This window comes from Mytilus galloprovincialis, chromosome 7, assembly GCF_965363235.1.
Source record: "Mytilus galloprovincialis chromosome 7, xbMytGall1.hap1.1, whole genome shotgun sequence".
Taxonomy (NCBI): domain Eukaryota; kingdom Metazoa; phylum Mollusca; class Bivalvia; order Mytilida; family Mytilidae; genus Mytilus; species Mytilus galloprovincialis.
In genome coordinates, this window is record NC_134844.1 from 33,829,780 (window position 1) to 33,855,601 (window position 25,822).

The following is a 25,822-nucleotide window of genomic DNA, read 5'->3' on the forward strand; positions in this document are numbered from 1 at the left end:
GTATTGTGAGGTGTTGTTTCACATTTGATATCGTTGGTAATGTGATCGGTTTTATCCCTGTTATTTACATATTTTTATTTGGTACACAGGTGAGTTTGTGTGGTCACTCCTCTAATTTGGTTGTTAAATTTGTGACAATGCAGTAAAGCAAACATGAAAGCAGTATGCTGTTGAGTACGTTCATATTTAGATATATGGTATTTTTATCTTGTTGATGTTTAAGATGTTTGTATTATCAGTCCTGGTTAGCGCTAAAGGGTTATTGCTTAACAGGGAATGAAAATATCTTGATAAATTATTTATAGTCTTGCTTGAGAATTCTCAACGTCACACGACGGAGCAAAGAGTATGTTTCTGCTGAGAAATGAAAAGTGTGTCATACATTCTAGTCTATAGTCGTCCATCTGCTATAATATCGAGAAAAAGATCAAAATAATTATGTTTCAGACCATCTTCATTTAGTATATATACGTATTTAAAAAGCTAAGGTTGACTATGGTGTACGAGACATGAACACTCGTGTAAATGTGGTTTATTGAGTGATTAAACATCAATAAGTATATTTGTATGTAACAATGTTTTAGATTTTAACGAGAGAAATTTATGTATTACTGAAAAATTATTACACCAGGGTTTTCGATATCACAAACTAGTCAAAACATTTACTAAATTTTATCATCGGTATAAAGACATCATTCGTAAATATAGCTCAACATGCAGACTTCTAATACGTTCAGGTATTTCACATCCAATTTTTTATGGAAATATTCTTTATAAAGCACAAAGGTGTCAGTATTCACCTCAGAAACTTACAAAACCTTTGAATAGACTTATTAAGAAGGGATATAATTACGATACTGTTGTCAAGTCATTAAAGATTGCATATTTTGGCGTTAATATTGAGTCACTGATAAGGTCTTTGCATCGGAACTAAACACATTTATTCTAAAAACAGTTGTTGGCATGACACGGGTTATGTTCTTCTCATATATGTTATGATGGTATGATACTAAACCCCTAACGGGAAGGATTGTGCCTGATGTTCATATGATGAAATCATAATCTTTCAGTCAGTTTAATTGAAGTCTGGAGCTGGCATGTCAGTTAACTGCTAGTAGTCTGTTGTTATTTATGTATTATTGTCATTTTGTTTATTTTCTTTGGTTACATCTTCTGACATCAGACTCGGATTTCTCTTTAACTGAATTTTAATGTGCGTATTGTTATGCGTTTACTTTACTACATTGGTTAGAGGTATAGGGGGAGGGTTGAGATCTCACAAACATGTTTAACCCCGCCGCATTTTTGCGCCTGTCACAAGTCAGGAGCCTCTGGCCTTTGTTAGTCTTGTATTATTTTAATTTTAGTTTCTTGTGTACAATTTGGAAATTAGTATGGCGTTCATTATCACTGGACTAGTATATATTTGTTTAGGGGCCAGCTGAAGGACGCCTCCGGGTGCGGGAATTTTTCGCTACATTGAAGACCTGTTGGTGACCCTCTGCTGTTGTTTTTTATACCCCCGCTTTAAAAAAGGGGGGTATACTGTTTTACCTCTGTCTGTCAGTCCGTCCGTCCATCAGTCCGTCACTCCGTCAGTCAGTCAGTCCGTCCCATGAAACTTTCGTCACATTTTTCTCAGGAACTACACATCCACCCTTTCTGTAATTTAGTATCAACATTTATATATGTCAGCCATACCGTGTGATGCGTTTTCAGATTCATCACTTGACAACTTCCTGTTTACCAAACACTTGTCTGATTTTACACATGATAGCCAAGTTGAAAATTTTCGTCACATTTTTCTCAGGAACTACAATATAAGGATTTCTGAAATTTGGTTTCAGGATTTATATAAGTCAGGTATACCGTGTGATGCCTTTTCAGATTCATCAATCGACAACTTCCTGTTTACCGAACACTTGTATGATTTTACACATGATAGCCAAGTTGAAAATTTTCGTCACATTTTTCTTAGGAACTACAATACAAGGATTTCTGAAATTTGGTTTCAGGATTTATATAAGTCAGCTATACCGTGTGATGCGTTTTCAGATTCATCACTCGACTACTTCCTGTTTACCGAACACTTGCATATTTTTACACTATTAATATTATCCACTTGCGGCGGGGGTATCATCAGTGAGCAGTAGCTCGCAGTTTCACTTGTTATTTGGTCGGGTTGTTGTCTCTTTGACACATTCGCCATTTCCATTCTCAATTTTATTGCAAGTTTATTTTTATTTTGTCGTTGAAAAGGTTCTGTATGAATTCTGCTTTATATTCGGATAAAATAAATTGTTAAGGAGTGGTGTACAATTCGTACAAACTCTATGCTGAAATATCAGTCCACTGTACTCAACAAAATTTGTTGCTGATAAAAAAAGTCTGTTGAATATTCAACACCTGTAGCAGACAGTTTGGACCGTTGAATCAATTGAAAAAATTATATTCCTTTTTTCTTATCTTGATTGCACCCAACACTGTTTCTTAAGATGAAAATAACTGTCATTTCTGGTTTCCTTGTATTTGTTTTTTCCTTATTAATGTTTGTTCGATTTTAGATGTTTTCCCATTTGATGGGTTCGTGGTTAACACTTAATTTATCAAAGAGGTTGTCTTCTTTTGTTGATTTATATTTTGAGTGAAAAGGAGGAAGCAATTATTTCCATGAGTTTAATTTGAATAGCTGTCATTTAAGTTGTTGGGTACTGACTTTGAATCCTAGGTTGATTGCACTGAACACTTACTTTAGCTGAAAAAAAAACTGTCATTTCTGGCTTCTTTGTATTCGTATTTTTTTGTTATTTTATCCCAATTATTTTTGTTGTAATTATCACTGTGTATGTTATGTAAGCGCATCTTTTATGTTATTGTTTTTATTTGCTTTTGAGTGAATATTACATTTTCTTGGTCTGCTACGCTGATAACGATGTTTGGTGTTTAAGTCTGTAGGTATCATTTTTTGGTCTGATATGCCAGGTTTGATTTTTGGATGTTTTGACAAGGGGTGGATTTTATTTTTAAATTTGATAAAGGACTTTTCGTTTTGAGTGTTCCTCAAAGTTCTGTATTTTTGTGATTTTTCTTTTTGTGGTTAACACTATTTCACGGAGGTTTTCCTTTTTTGTTGATGATAATTATCTTGAGTGAGAAGGAGGGAGGCAGTTTTATCCTTGTCACGTGAGTTGTTCGATGCCGACTTTGATTCCCGCGTTCATTGCATCCAACTCTTACTATAACTGAAAAAGCTGTCATTTCTGGTTTCCTGGGTATTTTTTTTTTTTTTTGGTTGTTATTCTACCACATTATTTTTGTTGACATTAATTGATATATCTAACTATTTTGTCACTGTCAGATTTTCTTATGTCAATAAGCTAATTCTATAACCAACAAAAGAAAATGAGACCAAACATGACACTTTCCTTTATAGCAGTCGTACAGTTTCGTTGCGAAGTTTTCATTAATTAATATCTTATTTCTTCTTTTGGAGATTCTTAACAAACTCAAACAGAATATATCTGGTGCAAGAAAATTGGTACCGTTAATTTTATTACTACCACTGGGTCGATGCCTCTGCTGGTGGACTATTAGTCCCCGAGGGTATCACCAGCCCAGTAGCCAGTACTTCGGTACTGGCATGAAAATACGGATTTTGTGGATAAGCCCTAGTAATTAATGGAGTGCCATCTGGTGCAAGAAAATTGGTACCGTTAATTTTATTACTACCACTGGGTCGATGCCTCTGCTGGTGGACTATTTAGTCCCCGAGGGTATCACCAGCCCAGTTGCCAGTACTTCGGTACTTGCATGAAAATACGGATTTTGTGATAAGCCCTTGTAATTAATGGAGTGCCATCTGGTGCAAGAAAATTGGTACCGTTAATTTTATTACAAAACAATATTTTTATGCTGTTGAAGATTATTCTTACTTGGGACTTGTCACAGGAAAGGTACTTTTAATGTACTCATTAAGTCTTGTCACTTTTGGTGCCAATCAACCTTACATGTTTAATGTATAATTTTGAGGCTTGTTTCTCTAATGAGGTTGCAAATACTTTTCACCTAAGGAATGGTATTTGGCTTTAAGTACGATGTATAGATGAATATATGTTTTCGTTTGAATGGTCAAGGTTCGGAAAACATGAGGTTGTGACAGTTTTTGCTTTCATGTTTTCACATCTCACTAATCGAATATTCCATATCAATTAAGGAGTTCTCAATCAAATATTTTCAGTTTACTTTCAGAAGGATATATTGTTTCTCAGTCTTAAGTTTTCTGTGAGGTGTTTTCTGTGTCGGTTTTCTTTTCTTTTCTTTTTGCCACGTGTATGTTCGAATTGTGGGTTTTGTTTTTCTCTCTTAGTATATTTTTTTTTCTTTTTTATAACACAAGTGCACTTGGGCCTTATGTGCACTATTTATCGGAATAATAAGTCCTTCGCGCATGTTTGTTTTAGTTCATGTTACTACATAAACTATCATCAAAATAGCTAATTAAAAAAAAACAAGGACTTTATAGTAGTAAACACTTAAAAATTGTTCAACAAATCTTTTTTAAACAATTTATTGCGTAAATCTTGAAATATAAAGTGTAAAATATATTACATTGCGTGCATATATATTGCTTGGATTTGTAAAAATAAAGGACGGATTTCCAACCGTTAACACAATATTATTTAGTTCAGTACTAAAACAAAAATAAAATTTTAAAGAAAATGCTTTAAATTGAACTATAAACTTGGAAATTGAAATAAATTAAGAAACACTGCTTTTAATGCTGAACGACATCGTGACAGCGTAAGGTGGTCAACGTTCGTATAACATCGCATTACCTTTTTACAAGATATTTGAAGGACACATCTGTCATTTACAGTAATATTTGTGTGTATATATTACCCGTTAAACATGCTTTCCATTAGAAAAAAAAAACCTAAATAATTTGAAGCATTTCAGATCATGCAAAAGCTAACACGTGTCGTTGACATATAACTTAACGATACATGTAATAATATCACAGATAATATTGTAGCACCAATTAGTGTATACAAGTAGATAAAAAAAACTACACATGTTTCTTATTGGTACAATTTCTGACTATATACAATATAACTTCCAACTGAATTGAACGAAGAAAAATTATCTTATAACCGTATCATACTTCGTATGGGTAATATTATAAGAACATACGCCTACTACATACATCAAAGTAAGAAAGGATTGTCAATGGTGAAATTTATAATTTCCTAAATGTTAGGTTCAGTAAAAAATGTGAAACTTCTATCTGATAATAACAATAATTATTTGATATTTAATTTGTTGTAAATATTACTTCAAATGTCATTTAACTACAAATCGTTATTTAAGCTTAGTAGAAGGTGTAAATATTGAAAACAATACTTGCTAAACGAGTTAAATTTTTTGCGAAATGCATAAAATCCTTTGCAATAACCATTTGAAATAGTTGAGCGTGTTACATAACATCCTTTCCATAACATTAATTTGTAATAACCATAAAAATATCCAAATGAAAGGCAATTCTTTTTTAAGAACACAAAGCAATAACAAAATAATCATTGTTCACAACAAATTCAACATGAAATATTATTAGAAAAAAGGTGGCATGTTGAAGGCAATTATTTGGTACTGATAATATTTTATTTCCCAAATATCAAATGAAAGTGATAGCCAATCGTCGGAACAAGGTGTGGATATATTTGCTTTTAAATCATACTCTACTTGTTTTACACTAAATACAAAATTATAGTAGAAATAAGCTACGAGATCACACAGGGAGTTGAAGAATGGAAGTTGCGACTATAAACTTAATTAAAAATTATATATTTCAAATTATGTGGTATCAAACCTTCGTAATGAAATATTATTTAACTGTCGTTCCTACCAATGTCATGCCGGACATACGAAAACGAAGGAATAAATAAAGACAACAGTATTATACTGCTGTTTAATAGTAACAATTTGATAAAGCAAATACCAATCCAGGTAACAAACTAAAACCGAGAGAGACCGAATATAAGTTTGATACAAAAGAATTATTACTGAATAACAATCACTCGAACGTTTGATTGAGGGAGGCTGACAATATAAATAAAAAAATATTGGACAAGTTGATTACACAAAAAAATAAAATAAACAAATAACAATTAGAACATAACAGTATTCAATACTGACAACTAAGATGTCAACACAGTTCCTGTGTCAATACTGAATCGGGATTTTTAACAATTAATGAAAAGACATATATTCTAGCAATGATGATTTCATCATTAAAAGATGTCAACAACAAAACTTCAAACGTCTCGTCTCTTCGTCTCGTCTCATGCAATACTGACGACATTGATGAAATGAAAGATAAATTGCATGATACGTTTACATAGAATTATGTGCCATTTCTACGGATGATTTTACGAAAATAACGATGAAAAGGGATGTTTTGTCAATGAACAATGAGAAGCTGGTACAAAAGTATAAAATGAAAGAAAAAAAAAACACTAAAAATATTATGCACATGAAGGAAGAAGGCATGATTCAGCCACATTTTTGTCGTTGCTTTGCATTTAAATATCAAACTGAATTATGAGTATATCAAATATCATCCTTCAGATGTTCACAAGTATGCCATATATCAATATCAATATTTTCCATGAAACTTGCTTAGGTCTTGCATTTGAGAAAAATGGTAAACGTTACATAGCATGATCTTCAATTCAGCATTTATATAGGCAACACACTTTCGCATTTAACAAAAATGTACAATCAAATACTAATAAAAATTGGTAATTTTAATCTATTTTCAATTTCAAAGCAAAGCTTATGACTCATACCTTCTCCTTTTATATAAAGAACGAGTTAACATTTTATGTTTTGGGATTTTGCTGTTTCTCACGTTTGAACTTAAGACTAATTTCCAACCAAACGATATCAAATGTTTGTATATCATCAATCATAATCTTCTTCGTCTTCTTCCTCTTCTGATGACTCATCTGGAGCTTCACCGAACATATCTTCCCCACCCTGCTCTAACATTGTCAATGTATTCTTTGACGTGAGTTTAAGAGTAACAACGTCAGAAACTTCTTGTAGACCAAATGTTATCAGCTGACCATTCAAAGCTATGTTTACACAGTTTATTCGCATGTCTGGTGTGAAAATGGCTATAACAGATGCCTTTTCAATATCCCAAATAGAAACATCTCCAGCATATACTACAGCTCGCTTTCCTTCGTTTATAACGAATATTTTACTCTCAGTGCTAAATTCTAAACCGCGATAACCTTTTATTTTTTGCAAAGACCTGGAATACATCGGATCCCAGATATGCAGTTCATTCTTTCCTCTGCCTATGATGACACGTGACGCATTGTCTGTGATTCCCAATGCCATGACATCACTTTCATTTTTCAATCTTTTTTTAACATTCCCAGTCGTGCAGTCCCACAATGTGACAAAACTCATCTTATTTTCCTCGTCGTAGTTTGCATGAACTATATAATCGCCTTCATGTGTGATAGCGGACACATGTAAAAACAACATTGAAGTGTCACTCACCATAGTCTGTGTATGTTTTTTGTCAACAATATCAAATACACACATATGATGAGCAAAGAAGGACGCTACAATAATACGATGGTTTCCACTTATGACGTATTGATCAATGTTATTGTCTTTTTCATTTTTCAGTTCATCTATTCTTTTCTTTTCAGCTTCCATTTCCTTTTGCTGTCTCCTCTTTTTCGCCGACAATGTTTCGGATCTACGATCCCATGGCGTCATTGTTACTCCAAGACCTGGTTTGATAAGTGAGGAATTTTCCCTAACTCCAATTCCCCTTTTCTTTTCTATTTCTGTAAAGTTTGGTCTAATTCTGTCATCTGGGTTTCTTGTATTCATGTTCCAAATGACAAAATGATTTCTAGAATCAGATAAACTAAGGAGACGGTCATCATCGAGGAGAACATATTCATGCGCTGGTAATGGCGGGATGAAACAACTATCTAATTTACGTATGAAGCGTTTTGACTGAAGATCATATGTAAGAAGGGTTTTGAAGACCGGTCTAGACGAATCTGTATTTGCAGAAAATCCTTTGTCAGTCAATATAATAACTCTTGTATTCCGAATAAGAACGACATCGGATGAATCCGAGAGTCCCCTTTCTATTCGGACAGCTTTGTCCAAACATTTTGCTTTTGCAACATTCCATATGCTCACAGGACCATTGTTCATTTGTCGGGCGACCACATATCTTGGATTGTCAACCATTGGCACGATCTGATTCACGCCAAGATTTTTCTTTAACTTGGGTTGACTCTGATTTATTTTTGCACTTATGTTCCATATGTGCAAAGAACGATCATTTTTACCTGCCGTTAGACAGAATCTAAAATCTGAACAAGCCCCCATTGTAGATACACCCGAGTGACGGGCTAAATGCTTGTGGTCTTCGGTTTCCACGTTCCAGATTGCTATATCTGTGGTACTTGTTTGTTCGTTTGCATTGATACAAATGGCATGAGATCCAATATAATTCAAATGCATTTCAGTAATGCGATCATGTATACATCCACGGACACTACGGATGTATCGACCTTTTTTCTGGTCAAACAATTCCAGCTGAAATATTTCATGAAGTTTCATAAAATTTTGCCTGCATGCCATTATATAGTAGTCTCTCGTAATACCAAGACTTGTAACGGAGGAAGAATCTTCGCTGCAATTAAGTGTATGCATATGTTTTCCTGTTCTTGCATGATGAACTGCTCCCACATTTGCTCCCCTAAAGGCAACAAGTATTCTTTCGTCGAACGAATTAGGTGCAATTAGAACAGATCTCTCTTGAAATACTTTATGATTGTCAATAGTCACAGAAGACAGCATAGGATAATTACTTTTACTTAAGTTCCAAGTGCGCAACATGTTACTGCCATCAAACAATGCACACAAATATTTCCCTTCACCAGCAATTCCGATTTCCGGAGGATCGACATATTTATCTATTACTAGTACAAGTTCATTGTAGCGGATATTCCAAACCTTTATTACACTACCCTCCACGGTTACTATTAAGGCATTGTTCATAGCAGGCCGAATCATTCGAACACTTGTTCCAACGTTTTCAATGGTTCGCATTACTTTCCCTGTTCTTAGATCCCACAACTTCATTGTATTATCCTTTGAGCATGTGAGCGCCTTTAATCCATCAGTTGTTAAGGTCACTGCTGTAATGGGATCAGTATGTCCTGAAAGTAGGTCAAACAGTACACCTCCAGGTTGTGTCAAGCATCCAATTGATGGAATTAAAGATAACACAGACGGCACTTTTGCTTGGTTCATAAAAGTATGCAAGAATGGATATTTTCGAGGGTCTCCTGGTGAAGTCGGAACATCTTTGGCTAGAACTCCATGTAATCGACCTACCATTTGAGACGCTAGCTGTCTCGGATCTTTAGTAAGTGCTTCTCCAGATAACTGTATGGCATCTGATAGTGTTCTTAGGTCCATATCACCTGGTTCAGTCAAAAGAGCTGTTTGATACTCCTCTACCAGTTCTCTAAGAGATGTTCCACACAACTTGGCAAGAACCCATTCAAAATTGCATAACGTATGGCTTTTGAAATTTTCCATTTGCTGTGAATTCAAAAGGTGATATGGTAGTTCATTAGTTTTCCGTACATTGTAGAAAATTTCCTCACCCTCGGCATTTGACTCAAAATGCATTTGCTGAGAAGAAACATATCGAAGACTTCCTCGTGTGTTTCCTCCGAACGGTTTTGGTTTCTCTGCCCATTCTCCCATGAAGTATTCTGCCATTGCCTTGTGGTAAGAAGGTGCTTTATCTTTGTTTTTAAGATATCGGTCTATTGCAGCTTCGTTAAACTGACCATGCGACCATCTTATCGTATTGATATTGTAGGTCTTACTTTCAGTCAGGTAATAACTAAGCTCCTCTCTTATTTTGACCCATATGATTTGTGGGAAATGGCGACGTGGAGGTGTATAACGAACCATAACTTCATCCATCACAGCATCATCAAGTGACAGAAGGTCTTCCATCTCATTATCCGTGACCCCACTCCTTGAAGCAGCAATATAACCTAACGCACGTTTAATGGTAGCTTCGCCATATTTTAATTCCATCTTAGAAAATTTGAAACCGGCCATTTTCTTGACAGTATCCATCAATTTACATTGATCAGGATCCATGTAAGACGTCCATGACATCGCCTCATCATATGCTACTTTCAGAAATAATGGAAGAGCACATGTGGTGAACTTGTCAATAATCAAATCAAATTGGTATTGTTGAAGAGCACGATTGTCTTTCATCAACCAATGATTTAATATTTCAACTGCATCTTCAACTGGTAAATCTGGTAATTCAATAAAAGCATCATTACGTAACATCTTCTTCAATTGTGGGAGACATTCATATTTTTCATCAGGACTAGTTGATACGATGACGTGTGCATAATGTGGTAATTTCTTTGGTAACCAGCTCATCTTTCGTCCATCATGTTCATCTGAAATTATTGAAGTAGAAAATTAAGTAAAGCAGTTTTTAAATTCATTAATTACTCGATACAAATGTTGTTTGAAAACTTTGGTGGATTGTCTTACAATAAATTTTGAATTTTCTTTCAATATTCTGATAACTTACAGAAGATAAATGTTCATTCCATCCTTCTGACAAAACATTAGGCAAACATATCTAACTGTGAGTTTATGAAAATAGAAGAGAAAAACTGATAAATAGCTGTCTGCATGAAAATACGAAGTTACTATCTATACCATTCATTCTCATCATTTTCGGTTATTTGGAATGGAATCTATGAATCACTGTTTTTTCGTTTTTTTTTCCTCTCATGGTTTTAAGTAACAACCATAATGGTATGACTCTCGTTTGCCCAGCGAATATTGCTTTCTACAACTAAACTGATGTAAAATGATAAATCACACGTTCGTCCTCTCAACCCATCAACTTAAGGTTTAGTAAACTTAAAATACTTTTATTTTTTGTAACATCAAAAAACAAAAAAATGCTTCTTTCTCCGAGTCATATAGGTTAACTCAAAATTATACATCGAACACACACTGAAAATGTTTAACAATTTGGATGCAATTTTCTATTGAAATGTATATATTCGAAAAGTTTGAGATTGTAAACCATAATGTTGGATACAATAAAAAAAAAAGATATATTTAAAACAAAAAAACATCTAAATTGAATTTACCTGTAAGCTGATCAAGGGAGTCAATAAGTATCACTAAATGACTCTGCTCTGTTGCTTGTGACAATAGTTGATTGAAGAAGTTCATAAGTCCCTTGTATTCCTATTTAAAAGAAAAAAAATAATGTTAAAAAATACTTTAAGAGTTTAAGATGACACTACATTCGTTCTTTTGACATTATTAATGAACCACAGGCCAAATACTAAAATGAGACAAACGCGTTGAGATTATGTAGTTTGTATTGATAAAAGTTAAACCTTATGTTTAAAAAATTTCAACTGCTACTACAGTTAATAAAAATTGGTAAGTTAACTTACCGTTGGCATGTCTTCGTCATCTGCATCCAGTATCAAACATAGTTGTTGACAAATATCTCTCAGAAGGGTTCGCACATTTACTGATGATGTTGTTTTACCAATGGATCGTAAAACTATTCTTGCATCCACCCTAAAATGTACATAGGTAAAATAAAAAAATACCAAACTCCAAGGAAAATTCAAAAAGGAAAGTCCCTTATCAAATGGCAAAAATCAAAAGCTCAAACTCATCAAACGAATGGATAACAACTGTCATGTTCTTGACTTGGTACAGGATTTTTCTGATGTAGAAAATATTACTAGATCGGTAAAAATCAATTTCAATTGTTGTTGCTCGTGTTTACTTATATTTTCTCACATACACTTTGCTTTTATGTAAACAAATTATTGTCCATGTATTTCCACAAATGTTAAGTTGCATTATAAGTGAAATAATGTAACTTTTCTAAACCTAGTATTTGAATAGCTAAGACAATTGCGTTGATTTGACAGAAAACTTCTGACATATCTCCTTGAAGTGATCAATTTAGTGACTGTTTTAAGTGAAACCTGGAATAATAAAAGCTCAGTATAGATACAAGGCTTAAAAAAATAAGAAAACTCACGTCTTGAACCATGTCTTTGTATCCCTTGCCACTTTTGACAGCAGAGCTGTTTTACCACTACCACCAGGGCCGTAGACTACCAAAGGAGATCGACAATTGGATAACAGATAAGATTTTATAAGCTGTAGTTGCTCCTGTCGACCTTGGAAACTTCTTGCTCTGAAAAAAGGTACATTCATAAAAATATAAAATATAAAATATTTTCAGCAAACAATGAATGTTTTTGTAAAATGCAAACAAGAATAATTTGTGACTTTATAAATAATTTTAAAAATATTGATCTTGTTAAATATCAATATGTGTAGTGGGTTCAACTCAATCAATCAGTGAACTCTTTGAAAGGATATTTAATGCAGTGTCAACTGCATACTTACAATTAATATACATAAGTTTTAAGTTTTAAAAATGATATTTGTTAGTACCTCTGTTGACAGAAGCTGACATGATGTGACACTTCGTCAAATAATTTCAGCTTGTTTTCTTGATTTTTCATAGCTTCTAGATCCTGGTATAGACGATTTTGTATTGTATCCTGAAGCTGTTTACACATTTTGTCGAGGTAAACTTGCTGATGACGACCACCACTAGTTTTGATTCCTCCAGCAACCCATTCAATCTCATAAGGCAAAACATTGGCTACAGAAACCTGTGAAGAGTATGGCAAATATATTATTACTTTCAAACAATTTCAAGAAAGTGTTCAAGAAATGAACCAAATTTTCTAAATTCTTTTGCATTTTCATTATCATTTCATAATAGTAGTAAATCTATTCTTACTTCATAAATCTTAGAAATTGAGGATATTTTTCCTGAATTTGATATTTATATGCAAATTTGAAAAATGTGTACCCAACATGTGTTTTTGCTATTACTTTTTGATCGAGTACGCTTAAAACAAAACATTTTAAAAAGACAAAAATATAAAGTTTAAAAAAAAACTTATTGGAAAATATCGAATAACAATAACAACCAGCGCAAACTTTTACTTCTAAATCATAATAAACATTTTATTTCTTACCATTGTATGTATAATGTCTCGATACTCTGTAATCCGACTGTGTTTCGTGTTTTCAAGACGTCTATTTACAACATCAATGTAGTCCGAGTTCGACTCTTGACCAATCCCAGAGGTGATGTGTTCTAACGTGCGGTGAATGACTACACAATGATCACATGCTGAATCAGAGTTCACAATACCATATTCAATTTCAAGATCCAATACTGAAAAAAATAATATCTACAGATAAACTTTGTTGGACATATTATAAATATGTGTTACACTTTCTATCATGTTGTATTTTTATCAGCTTTAAGTTATGTCTCAATAGAGTTTGTTTAGTTAACTATATCCGTTCAATGTCCAGTTGTTACCAATTTAGTTTTTTATCATGACGTTGTCAATTTTCGCAAATTTATCACTCTAAATAAAGGCAACAATATAATAACGCTGTTCAGAAGTCATAAATGGATTAAGAGACAACAATCAGGGAACAGTCAACCACATCAACTATAAAAGGAAAGTGAACTTTGCTTTATTTTTGTGATTATCAGAAGATCTCATCTTATCGTACAACATATCTCAAATTTTCTTAAAAAGAAATAAAGTTCTGAATCGAGGTGTTACTATACACACTTCCTGAAAATACAGGAAATACCTACATGAACTCGAAAATTTTCTCCTAGATTTTTCATCAGGGAAGACCTCTGGTACAATCTGCATAAGAACTGATTGAATTTTAGCTTCAACTTCCTTCCACGATGTTCGTCCAGCTTCACGTCTAGAAAAATCACCTTTAACAAAATCTGAGTACTCCGAGCTGAAATAATACATGAATAACAATTATTGAAGATTAATTTTACAAAATAACGGATGGAATTTTAATTATTCCGCCCACAAAAAAAAATAATTTTGAATAAGTGCGAGGACTCCGAGGTAAATAAATGAAAATGTGAGGTGCTTAAAGATTCATTTTTCTTCAGACCTACTTCATGATTATTTTAGTTTATACTATATTTAGATGTAATATGTTTTCTATGTAAAGGACAAGCTTAACCCTGTCATTGACGCACTTGTCCTCATTCTAAATTCTAAGATCATGAGACCCCAAATTTTATTTACATTAATTTGTATCTCCTTAATGTGCTTATGATATTTGCAGATCGGTAAACTACTGTTACTCTAATTTTTTAATTGATAAACGAGATTTAAAGATCGGTTAACTACTGTCGCCTCTAATTTCTTAATGGATTTACGAGATTGGCAGATCGGTAAACTACTGTTGTCTAAAATTTCTGAATTGATAAAAGAAATTTGCAGATCGGTAAACTACTTGCTGTTGCCTATAATTTCTGAATTGATAAACGAGATTTGCAGATCGGTAAACTACTGTTGCCTACAATTTCTGAATTGATAAACGAGATTTGCAGATCGGTAAACTACTGTTGCCTATAATTTCTGAATTAATAAAAGAAATTTGCAGATCGGTAAACTACTAGCTGTTGCCTATAATTTCTGAATTGATAAACGAGATTTGCAGATTGGTAAACTACTGTTGCCTACAATGTCTGAATTGATAAACGAGATTTGCAGATCGGTAAACTACTGTTGCCTATAATTTCTGAATTGATAAAAGAAATTTGCAGATCGGTAAACTACTTGCTGTTGCCTATAATTTCTGAATTGATAAACGAGATTTGCAGATTGGTAAACTACTGTTGCCTACAATTTCTGAATTGATAAACGAGATTTGCAGATCGGTAAACTACTGTTGCCTACAATTTCTGAATTGATAAACGAGATTTGCAGATCGGTAAACTACTGTTGCCTATAATTTCTGAATTAATAAAAAAAATTTAAAGATGTGGCCTCTAATTTCTTAATGGATTTTAGAAATTTGCAGATCGGTAAATTGCTGTTGCCACTAATTTCTCACAATACCATACTTTCATTATGTTTTGGCTTTTGATTATTTTCCAAGTCATTAATTATTTTGTTTTACAGAATTTAATATATACCTCAATGGTAAAAGAAAAGTATATTTTATATTGATAGTTTGCTTTATCAATTTGAACATTTCCTATGCATCGGTGACTGTCTGATTTTCAATAGACTATAATTTATTGGAATGAATTTAAATTGCTCTTTTGAAAATAACAATGAAATTACTATCAATATTCTCACGTATCATGACTTTTTAAAATCTAACATTAACATGATAGGAAAAAAAAGATATGGGTTCTCCATCCATGTATAAATATTTCAATAATAAAATATAACGAGACGAGGTGAAATGGGAGCAATTAGCTTCCAATATCTTTTGGAATATATTTTTGAGATTGAAAAATAGAACGGACTAACTTTTAGGCTATAAAGCTTTACAAAATCTTGGTTTCCACACTTTTTTGTTCGTCTCTGAGACTTTGAACATACCTTATTATTTGCAATCTATAAATAGGTGGGACATGATTTTCATCCAGTTTATACCAATGCATCAATAAGGCAGGACTAGGAAGTGAATCTTGTTTCTCCTGTAACATCTTAACTACCGCTGCTTCTCGTTTGATTGTTTCAGCGTGAGATCTGAACTTGTTGATGTCGTTTGCAGAGTTTATTTGATGAGACATATCCGCTGATGATGGCTCTTTGTCATTTAAATCACTTGCAGTATTTTCCGAAGTAACTCCACTTTCTTCCCTTTCACGTTCTTCCTTGACTTCGTCTATTTCTTTTAAACGTTTACGTATCTTTTCAACCTCATTTTCTGTATGACTTCTTGTTTTCTGTATGATTTTCTCGAAGTCATCTTGTGAAATTTTTGCTGGTAATAAGCTAGGTCCATATTTTTCACCGAGGAAAAGCTGTAAGATAAAGATTGAAAATTAAAGCTCGTAAACAAAATTTATTTTTCATGTTTTACTGATATCAATTTTAAGTTGTGGACATAAAATAATATGTGGTATGACTGCCAACGAGGCAACTCCCCATCCAAGTCGCAATGTACAAAAAAGTTAACAATTATAGGTCAAAGTACAGCCTTCAACACGGAGACTTTGGTCACACCGAACATAAAGCTGTAAAGGGCCCAAAAGTGTCTAGTGTAGAACAATGCCAACAGGAAAACCAAAACTAAATTTTCTGGGAGTACAGTTCATTATACTTTATTTCTGGCCTGCTTATGGGCTACAAATTATCTCGCAGTTCAGAGGGTTTTATTGACCATTTTAAACACTGCTTTTTTTGTAAACACGATGTTGATCATGTTCTGTGTTAATCTGCTTGCAATCACCTATGTTTTTGTTATTTATTATTTGTTATTTCATTTGATTAATATTCCATCGTTCTTCGGTTTCAATAAGAAATATTAAAATATTTACGGAAAAAATGTTTTAACATATTCTCTATCTGTTCAGATACTTACCACCATATTGATCTCATACTGAGAGCTCAGACAAGAATGAAGTGTATTTAGACATGTCTCAGGTAATGAGTGGTCATCAAAAGTACAGTCTTTTAAACCCCAATGGAGATCATACACGTCTAATTCAAAGCCTTTGGCTGCACAGAAGTTACGGAGCTGGGGAAATACTTTTTCCATTAAAACTGACCTCTCTGTTACTGAATCTGCAATTTAAAAGGTACAGTTCTAAATTAACCAATTAATACCAATTTGATTAAATATCGCGGGAATATTAGGTAGACAGACAAGAACTAAGCAGAGTCAGGTCATAGTATAATGTAGGTCGCTATCCAACATTCCTGATATAGGGTTCTCTCAAATGTAAAAAAAGGTTAAATAAAAACATCATTGGTAAATACAAAAATAAATTGTTATTGTTATAACTGAAGACATTTTTTCACTTGCAAACAAGGTTTATAAAAGAAAATCGCATTTTCTTAAGCTAAATTCTTAATATTAATGTTATTTCTCTTACCTGAAAATCCAGAAGACAGGTAAATCCTAATTGTTTTACTATTAGCAGAACAATATCTATTTACATTTCCATTTAAAATATCAGAAACCTTGTCCTCGTGTGATATCCGGGTTTGTTCTCTTGTCATTGGCCTTTGTAATACCGGAGTCGGCACAGGGCTGACCTGACATTGTCTAAAATCTCCATAGTCACTTGAATCATCTTCAAGATTAAATGGTGGTATATCAAGGATTTCGTCCTCTTCCGCGCTCAAATTACTGTTGGTGACGTCATTGCTTCCTGCTTTGCCGTCTGTTTCATCGGCTGCTGAATCAGTATTAGTAACGTTAACAGTTACTGCAGCGTGGCCATTTTTGTGTCCATGTTCACTCTTGATACCAGGTAAAGCCCTCCCGTTTTCCACCTTTCCATTTGTGTCCTCTTTAGGTGTTTGTTTCTTTGGTTTGATGACTTCTATATCGTTATAGCGATTAAATATATCTGGTCTTTTAGTCTTTAAATAGAAATATTATGATTAACATTACTTAAACGAAAAATACTATATTTAATATACAATATGATCATTACTTAAACGAAAAAACTATATTTAATGTAAAATATGATAACTATTTTAAAATCTATTCATTTTTTTTTTGGTGAGTTGTACCTGAGCCTTAATTAGAAATCTAAATGTTGAAGAGCAATACATACAAAATAACCTTAGGATCTATTAGTTTTCTTACTAATTTGACTTACCGATTGTTTTCAAGTCGCGACTTGACTTTCTATGGTTATCATTTGTTAATAGTGGCGTTCGGACTTGCTTGACTTAATTGTTGTTTTCTTTGGGCATTCTGTTTTACTTGACTTACCTGGTATTTTCTAGGGGCGTTCGGACTTACTTGACTTACCTGGTGTTTTCTAGGGGTGTTCGGACTTACTTGACTTATCGGTTGTTTTCTATGGGAATTCGGACTTATTTGACTTACAGGTTGTTTTCTATGGGCAGTCTGTTTTACTTGACTTACCCGCTGTTTTCTAATGTTATTCATTACTGGGGTTACCTGTTCTTTTCTAGGAGCACTCTGACTGGTTCAACTATCGGGCGTTTCTTTGTCTTCCGACTCTGTTAGGCTATTCATGTCATCATCTAATCGTTTATGTATAACTATCTTCAAATATACTTTCTATAGTTATCATTTTTTAATAGTAGCATTCTGACTTACATGACTTACCGGTTGTTTTCTATGCCATTCTAACTTACTGGAGTGACTGGTTGTTTTCTATTGGCATTCTGACTTACATGACTTACCGGTTGTTTTCTAGTGCCTTTTTTAAATTAAAAGGGTTACTGGCTGTTTTCTAGTGACACGTTGTTTTCTAGGTGCATTCTGCCTTACTTGACTTACCGGTTGTTTTCTAGGGGCATTTTGACTGGATGAACTGTCGGGCGTTTCTTTGTCTTCCGACTCTGTTAGACTGTTCATGTGGTCATCTATTCGTTTATTTAAAACTCTCTACAAATAGATTGGTCTTAGTTAGAATACTGTGCATGAGTAGCTAAATCTATTATAAGATTAGAATAAGAGTGTTCATATAAAACCAAAAAGGGAGTAATGTATATCATACATGATACTAAACCATCAAACTTGTACTAGTACATTAATATATTTTCTCTTGGGAAAATTTCCCCAATGTCGATAGTAGTCAGTGTGTCATTCTTGGTGTTTAAAGTGGATTCTAACTTCCGCCTTTTAGACGTTTTTTCATTATTTTCAAAAGCCATATACAAGGAAGTATTTTTTTTAAATTAAAATCCAGTGTCTGATCGTTTGTAAAAGTTTTTTTTGGCAATTATGCTTTATTCAATTTGGAATGCGGGTATTCATGTACATCGTTTCTATATTTTTGAACAGTATATCAAGTTCTCATTTAGTTCTGTAGCACATCACTATAAGACATATGAGAGATCAACTGTTCAATAATACTACTTACTCTGAGATATGAGAGAGCAACTGTTCAATAATACTACTTACTCTGAGATATGAGAGAGCAACTGTTCAATAATACTACTTACTCTGAGATATGAGAGATCAACTGTTCAATAATACTACTTACTCTGAGATATGAGAGAGCAACTGTTCAATAATACTACTTACTCTGAGATATGAGAGAGCAACTGTTCAATAATACTACTTACTCTGAGATATGAGAGAGCAACTGTTCAATAATACTACTTACTCTGAGATATGAGAGAGCAACTGTTCAATAATACTACTTACTCTGAGATATGAGAGAGCAACTGTTCAATAATACTACTTACTCTGAGATATGAGAGAGCAACTGTTCAATAATACTACTTACTCTGAGATATGAGAGAGCAACTGTTCAATAATACTACTTACTCTGAGATGATTGACAACTCTTTTGTCAACATCGACGGTATACTTTTTGTACTGTTTATTCCAGTGGGCATCACCAGCCTGAAATATTAATGATATTGTATAAATGGGCTATATATTCATTTTAATATAGGTAGTTCTGTTTATGGAATCAATATGAACCTTTTTCTATTTTTGGTGTGCTAAAAAAAAAACATGTAAAGCATTCAATTTTAAAAAGAGCAACTGCATAGAGAGTTATTATCTCCAAGCTACTATTTTGATGAACTAGTATATATTATTGTTTATGGACCAGCTGAAGCCAGCCTACGATATTTAATCGCTACATTGAAGACCCAATGACATATACATATATAAAGACAACAGTAGTATACCGCTATTCGAAAGTCATAAATCGATTGAGAGAAAACGAATCCGGGTTACAAACTAAAACCGAGGAAAACACATCAATTATATAAGAGGAAAACAACTAAACAACAGAAACACTTAAGTGCAACAAAAAAACAAACGGCCATGTAACACACACAGAAACGAAATATAAGATAACAACTGCAATTTGCCTGACTTGGTACAGGAAATTTTTAGAAAAAATGGGTTTTTTTTACTAGCCAAACCTTGCGCTTTTATGACAAGGTAAAATATAACACTAAATTGACAACATTACATGACAGGACTATAAATTTATATAATGTATATCTTAATTTTCGTTTCATAAAAACTCTCAGACAACACGATGTTTGGTTGGTTTTACTCTTTGTTTAAAGATTTAAGATAGGCCAACTAGAACTAACAAAAGACACTATCCGTCAAAGCATTATATAGTGTCTTAACATAGAGGTATGTCAAATGTTTCTTGGGTAAATGCCATATTTATTTAGTATTAGTATAATCATAGAGTAAGTTTAAGGAAGGCTTTCCCATGAATATGTTTCTTTTTAGTTAAATAAGTCTTTATCTGCGATGTCATAGACATTTAACAAATTCATATTTTAGAACTTTCTGATGATCATTTAATTAAGTATTAAAAAGAGTGTCGTGTTTTACCAAAAAAAAGAGAAGATACATTTACGAGTTTTTTTGCGGATACATCTAGTATCTGGAGTTAGCATTCAAATTAAATATTCAAATATTCATTGCAACAAATCTATTTAAATGCCTGTTGCCATCACTGCATGTGGTAACACATCAATAACTATATTAAATATTAAAGTCGGCTTACAAACAATGTCATATATAGCATCAACAAAGAGCGTCGAGTTACTCTACAGAGAAACTTCCATTGAAAAAGAATTATCGCAAGAAAGACTGGACTCAATAATCTTATAAATGGAAAATAATACCAGGTTTATAATTTTGAACGTCCGGCGCCCGTTTCTTCTTCTTCTTCAAAAGACTCACCAAGTGAAGATCAAATAAAAATAGTTAAAAGCTGATAACGAGCATTGAGTGCCAAAAATTTCTAAAGGTTTTGAAAAATACAGCCGTCTATTAAGGTGTGTGCAACGACATTGACTACCCATGGGGGTATCGCAGTGTCGGTTATAAAGCTAAGGTGGTGTATTCCTTGGGAAGATAATCCTTAGTCTTTCGAACAATTCAAAATCTTGTAAACAGATAACTTATTGATATGACACAAATGACAAAATATCGTGGTCTTTTCACAATCAATCATATGTACATCATAAGTGAAAAGTAAAACCACAAAGATACTGAACTCCGAGGAAAATTCAAACAGGAAAGTCCGTAATCAAATTTCAAAATCAAAAGCTCAAACACATCAAACGAATGGATATAAACAATTGTCATACTCCTTACTTGGTACAGGCATTTTCTTATGTAGAAAATGGTAGATTGAACCTGGTTTTAAAGCTAGGCAAACCTCTCACTTGTATGACAGTTTCATCAAATTCCATTAAATTGACAACAATGTGTGAACAAAACAAACAGACACAATAGCTTAGAAAAATAGCATACATTTTTTTTTAACATTTTAAGCGCTGGAAAATTCATTTTTGACATGGAACCTGCAATGTTAATTCCTATTATGCTTTTTGATTTACTCTTAAATTTATGGTTATCAGATTAAAATCATGATTATAGCAAGACAATGAATCTTAATAAATAAAAACATCCACCAAGAAATAGCAGATACACAAGTACAATTTTCTTTTTCTTTCAGATTATTTAGGTGATCTTACCTTCTTTTCCAGCCTATAAGTCGATGCCTTTCTCATCTTTGAATTGTAAAAATCAAAGCACTCTAATGATATATACCAATCTTAAAATAATTACACCGTTAATTCATTCCAACACCATGTATCTCAATACAACTTTCCTTCCAGAATTCTTAAATATTTCGATATATGTATCCAAGTTAAAAATCACTTCGACTTAGTGCTTAGTTATATAAATCAAGCACAGTCAAGTGTTATACATATATTAAATACGACCCGGAGTATTACATAAATGGGATAATTTGCTATATTCAATATTGATACAAAATATGAGCCGACCATTAAATAAATGACTAATTTGCTGGTTTATAGATCGTATGTCCTCTCAAATACAAGTTTCTGTTCTATTGTAATACGGTATTCAGACGCATTGTAAATATTAAGTACGTTAGCATGTCTGAAGTTGTTTATTACATATAATTTCAAATCAATAATATCGAAAAATATTAATTTGACCTATTAGCAAGGTTATGTAAAGTTAAACAAACTATTAAAGCTAATAGAATAACAAAAAAATAGAATCAAATTGCAACGGAAAATGAATTCCAATAATGATTTTGTTGTAAGGTGAGGCTTTAATGGGACATTAAAAGACAATTACATTTTAGGGCAATAATTTATCAAACATTAGTTCTGCAATTGTTGAAAAATAAGTCCACTTTCACCACCCCAAAAAAATTAGTCAATATGAATTGCTTGCAGAGACCTAAAACATAATAGTTTTATAAAGCATTGAAGGATCATTAACTTGTTATACGTTATTACATGTTTCCGTTATAATGTATAGCTGTTAAATTTATTAGAAAATAACTTATCTTTGTTATACATTATACATGTTTTAATAGCAAAAAGAGTATCAGTCATAAAAAAAACCAAAAAAAAAACCACGTGTTATAGACGAGTTGAAATGAATAAAACGTAATGATAAATCTGAACATTACCATACAACTTGTATATGATAATGATGTTATATGGGTTAACAAACTCTAGTACACCAGTCCTTACTGGCTTTAGACATTTAAAATAGACAGGATAATATTGACTATCTGTTTGATTTATTCACAAATTTTCTAAACTAATGGTAATTTTGAGTTTGACAGTGTATATAAACTAGCAATAGATACCAGGATTATTATTTTTTTTATTTAAGCCAGACGCGCGTTTCGTCTACAAAAGACTCATCATTGACGCTCAAATCCAAAAAAGTTTAAAAGGCCAAATAAAGTATGAAGTTAAAGAGCATTGAGTACCAAAATTCCTAAAAGTTTTGCCAAATACAGATAAGGTAATCTATTCCTGAGGTAGAAAGGCCTTAATATTTCAAAAATTCAAAAGTTTTGTAAACAGTTAATTTATAAATAATCATATCAATGACAATTCATGTCAGTCAGAAGTGCTGACTACTGGGCTGGTGATAGTACCCTCAGGGAATTAAATCTCCACCAGCAGTGGCATCGACCCAATGGTTGTATCATTGATACGATTGTTATAATGATCTTATGTTGAAACTTTATGTTATATACTAATGTATGGCTATCTTATTTAAAGGTTGTGTGATATCATCATACATTGTACATATGATGTTGCTAGAGAGTCCAAAGTACAAACATAGACAAAATTCCAGTTTTATTATCCTGCCATCACAAGTCACTCGGAGCTCCTCGCGATGTTAGTGATATTACTCTGCTACCTAATGACGCTCAAAAGCCAGTGGACAAATGATTGCCAAGCTATAAGCCACAATGTCTCTCCAACGAATATGTGGAAAAGGCAGAGCAAAGATTTTCAAATTGACATTGGAAGATTCAATATATATATTATAAACAATTGAAGCTTCTCAAATACGTATTAAGCAACCAAAGCACATAAACACATGTATACTCTGGTACACATTATTTGAAAATCACAAGTGAAAAATTGATACTGAATTACAGGATGTTTTGTTTCTCGTGATATAATGTCAAAAAGACAAAAAGATAAGTGTGCATTTATTCATGATACAGAGAATTATTTCATGTTACTGAAAAGTCCTAGACCAATGTTTTGATCTTTTTTAAGCTGTCACGGAAACGTATTTGTTACATTTGTTCCTTTCATAGGCGGACCCAGGGAGGGCCTGGGGGTCCGCCCCCCCCCCCTTTCGTGGGAAAAATTTGGTTGATTATATAGGGAATCATTGAAGCATGACTGACCCCCCCCCCACCCCCCCCCTTTACGGAAAGTTCTGGATCCGCCACTGCCTTTGTCCTTTATATCTAACATATTCTATAATGTGCTTACCTCCTCTGGGTTAGACAGAGTTGTATTGCCCTTTGGTTGTCTGTGGAAAGTTGGTTCTCGTTTGACTTGTAATGGAGGCAGTACGCCTGCTCTTCTTCTCCCATCATCAGCATGCTGAAATAAAAGAAGAATTTAGTATTTTATCATTTATAGAAAAAAAATGATATTCTTCTCTGACAACGCTATCTTTTTCTACAATATTTCCTGTTGGAAATTTTTATGGGGTAGTTGATTAACCAATGCCTAACTATATTAGACATATGAAATGGAAAAATAATGATAATGAAATAAAGAATGTAAACAGGGAATGTGTGAAAGAGACAACAATCAGACCAAAACGCAGTAAACAGCCAAAGTCCACCAATGTGTCTTCAACACAACGAACAAAATCCTGCACTGGAGGTGGTTTCAGCTGGTTCCTTAAAATTTATACTAATCTGTATGTTTGTATGTTTGTTTGTGTGTTTGTTTTTGAATTTTAATGCCACTGTCAATACACTTTGCTATAACATGGCGGCTAGGTTTTGTGGAGGATGCCCGAGTACCCTGAGAAAACTACCGACCTTCGACAGGAAAACGTTAATTGAGATCGGAGTCGAACATACCTCATAAAGAGCGAAGTTCGAAATCACAGCATGAGTGTTGATCGGCTATTGATCAATATAGCTGTAGACCAACAATAATGCATATCTATAAGTAATTTTAATTTGATTGTATGCAGGGGCGGATGCAGGAATTTTCGAAAGGGGGGTGCTAACCCAGGGCAAAAGGGGGGGGGTGCAAAGGGGTGCAAAACATATGTCCCGATACAAATGCATTGATCGGCAAAAATAAAGGGGGGGGTGCGCACCCCCGGAACCCCCCCCCCCCTCCCCTGGATCCGCCACTGGTATGATCATTTAAGAGCATTCTTAAATAATACCATGTTTAATTGTCTGGTGATTTTAGAGCATTCATCGTTAATATAGAAATACTTTCGTCATATGTCAACACCGACATTATGATTTCGTTTGAAATTTTACTCAATGAACAAACACGTTTCAGGATTAAAGAGTACGTTTAACCTCTATAAAAAATATACAAGTTCAGGTTAAACTTTTTAATTGCCACATTTATAACAAGATAATTAAAACTAGTAATGCTTTAAAGAAACAGATGGAATGTTGTCTTATGGTTAGATTGTTCCTAGGGTGAAACTAGATTGTATGATCATTTAAGAGCATTCTTAAATAATACCACGTTTAATTGTCTGGTGATTTTAGAGCATTCATCGTTAATATAGAAATACTTTCGTCATATGTCAACACCGACATTATAATTTCGTTTGAAATTTTACTCAATGAACAAACACGTTTCAGGATTAAAGAGTACGTTTAACCTCTATAAAAAATATACAAGTTCAGGTTAAACTTTTTAATTGCCACATTTATAACAAGATAATTAAAACTAGTAATGCTTCAAAGAAACAGATGGAATGTTGTCTTATGGTTAGATTGTTCCTAGGGTGAAACTAGATTTAAAGCCATCGTGATCATTCACGGACAGTTCTTATTTTTAACCTGAAATCTTATATTCAAATAAATCTAGTAATCGTTGGAATTTTAAATGTCTAAATGTTTAAATTATAATTGTAGCTTTATAGATCTGTCTAATGCACTGTAAGTGAAATGATAATTGTAACCTACAATATTTGTTCTCGGTTTTAACTGTAAAATCAAAAAGAAAATGATTTTTTTTCTGTATAAACTAAATAAATTTCCACAACGTAAAAAATACAATTTTTTAAACATTTTTGTTATATCTATAATACGAAAAGGAAGTTT

General features: G+C 33.1%; 1 protein-coding gene across 6 annotated transcripts in view; it reads right to left on the reverse strand.

Moving 5' to 3' along the window:
• Positions 1–6,908: 6,908 nt before the first annotated feature.
• Positions 6,909–25,822, reverse strand: part of LOC143082831 (uncharacterized) — a 59,662-nt gene continuing 40,748 nt past the window's right edge. For 5 of the 6 annotated variants that reach the window (XM_076258711.1, XM_076258712.1, XM_076258713.1 and 2 more), the window contains 13 exons: positions 24,000–24,113; positions 19,489–19,566; positions 18,493–18,600; positions 17,105–17,597; positions 16,591–16,793; positions 15,603–16,030; positions 13,832–13,989; positions 13,191–13,393; positions 12,595–12,818; positions 12,173–12,331; positions 11,568–11,697; positions 11,253–11,352; positions 6,909–10,541 (listed from right to left, as the gene is read on the reverse strand). In XM_076258711.1, the coding sequence (XP_076114826.1) occupies positions 6,961–10,541; positions 11,253–11,352; positions 11,568–11,697; positions 12,173–12,331; positions 12,595–12,818; positions 13,191–13,393; positions 13,832–13,989; positions 15,603–16,030; positions 16,591–16,793; positions 17,105–17,597; positions 18,493–18,600; positions 19,489–19,566; positions 24,000–24,113 (5,979 nt within the window). In that variant the 3' untranslated portion in view covers positions 6,909–6,960. Of the gene's footprint in view, positions 10,542–11,252; positions 11,353–11,567; positions 11,698–12,172; positions 12,332–12,594; positions 12,819–13,190; positions 13,394–13,831; positions 13,990–15,602; positions 16,031–16,590; positions 16,794–17,104; positions 17,598–18,492; positions 18,601–19,488; positions 19,567–21,683; positions 21,911–23,999; positions 24,114–25,822 lie in introns of those variants that run through there. The other variant, XM_076258715.1, reaches the window with a different exon arrangement.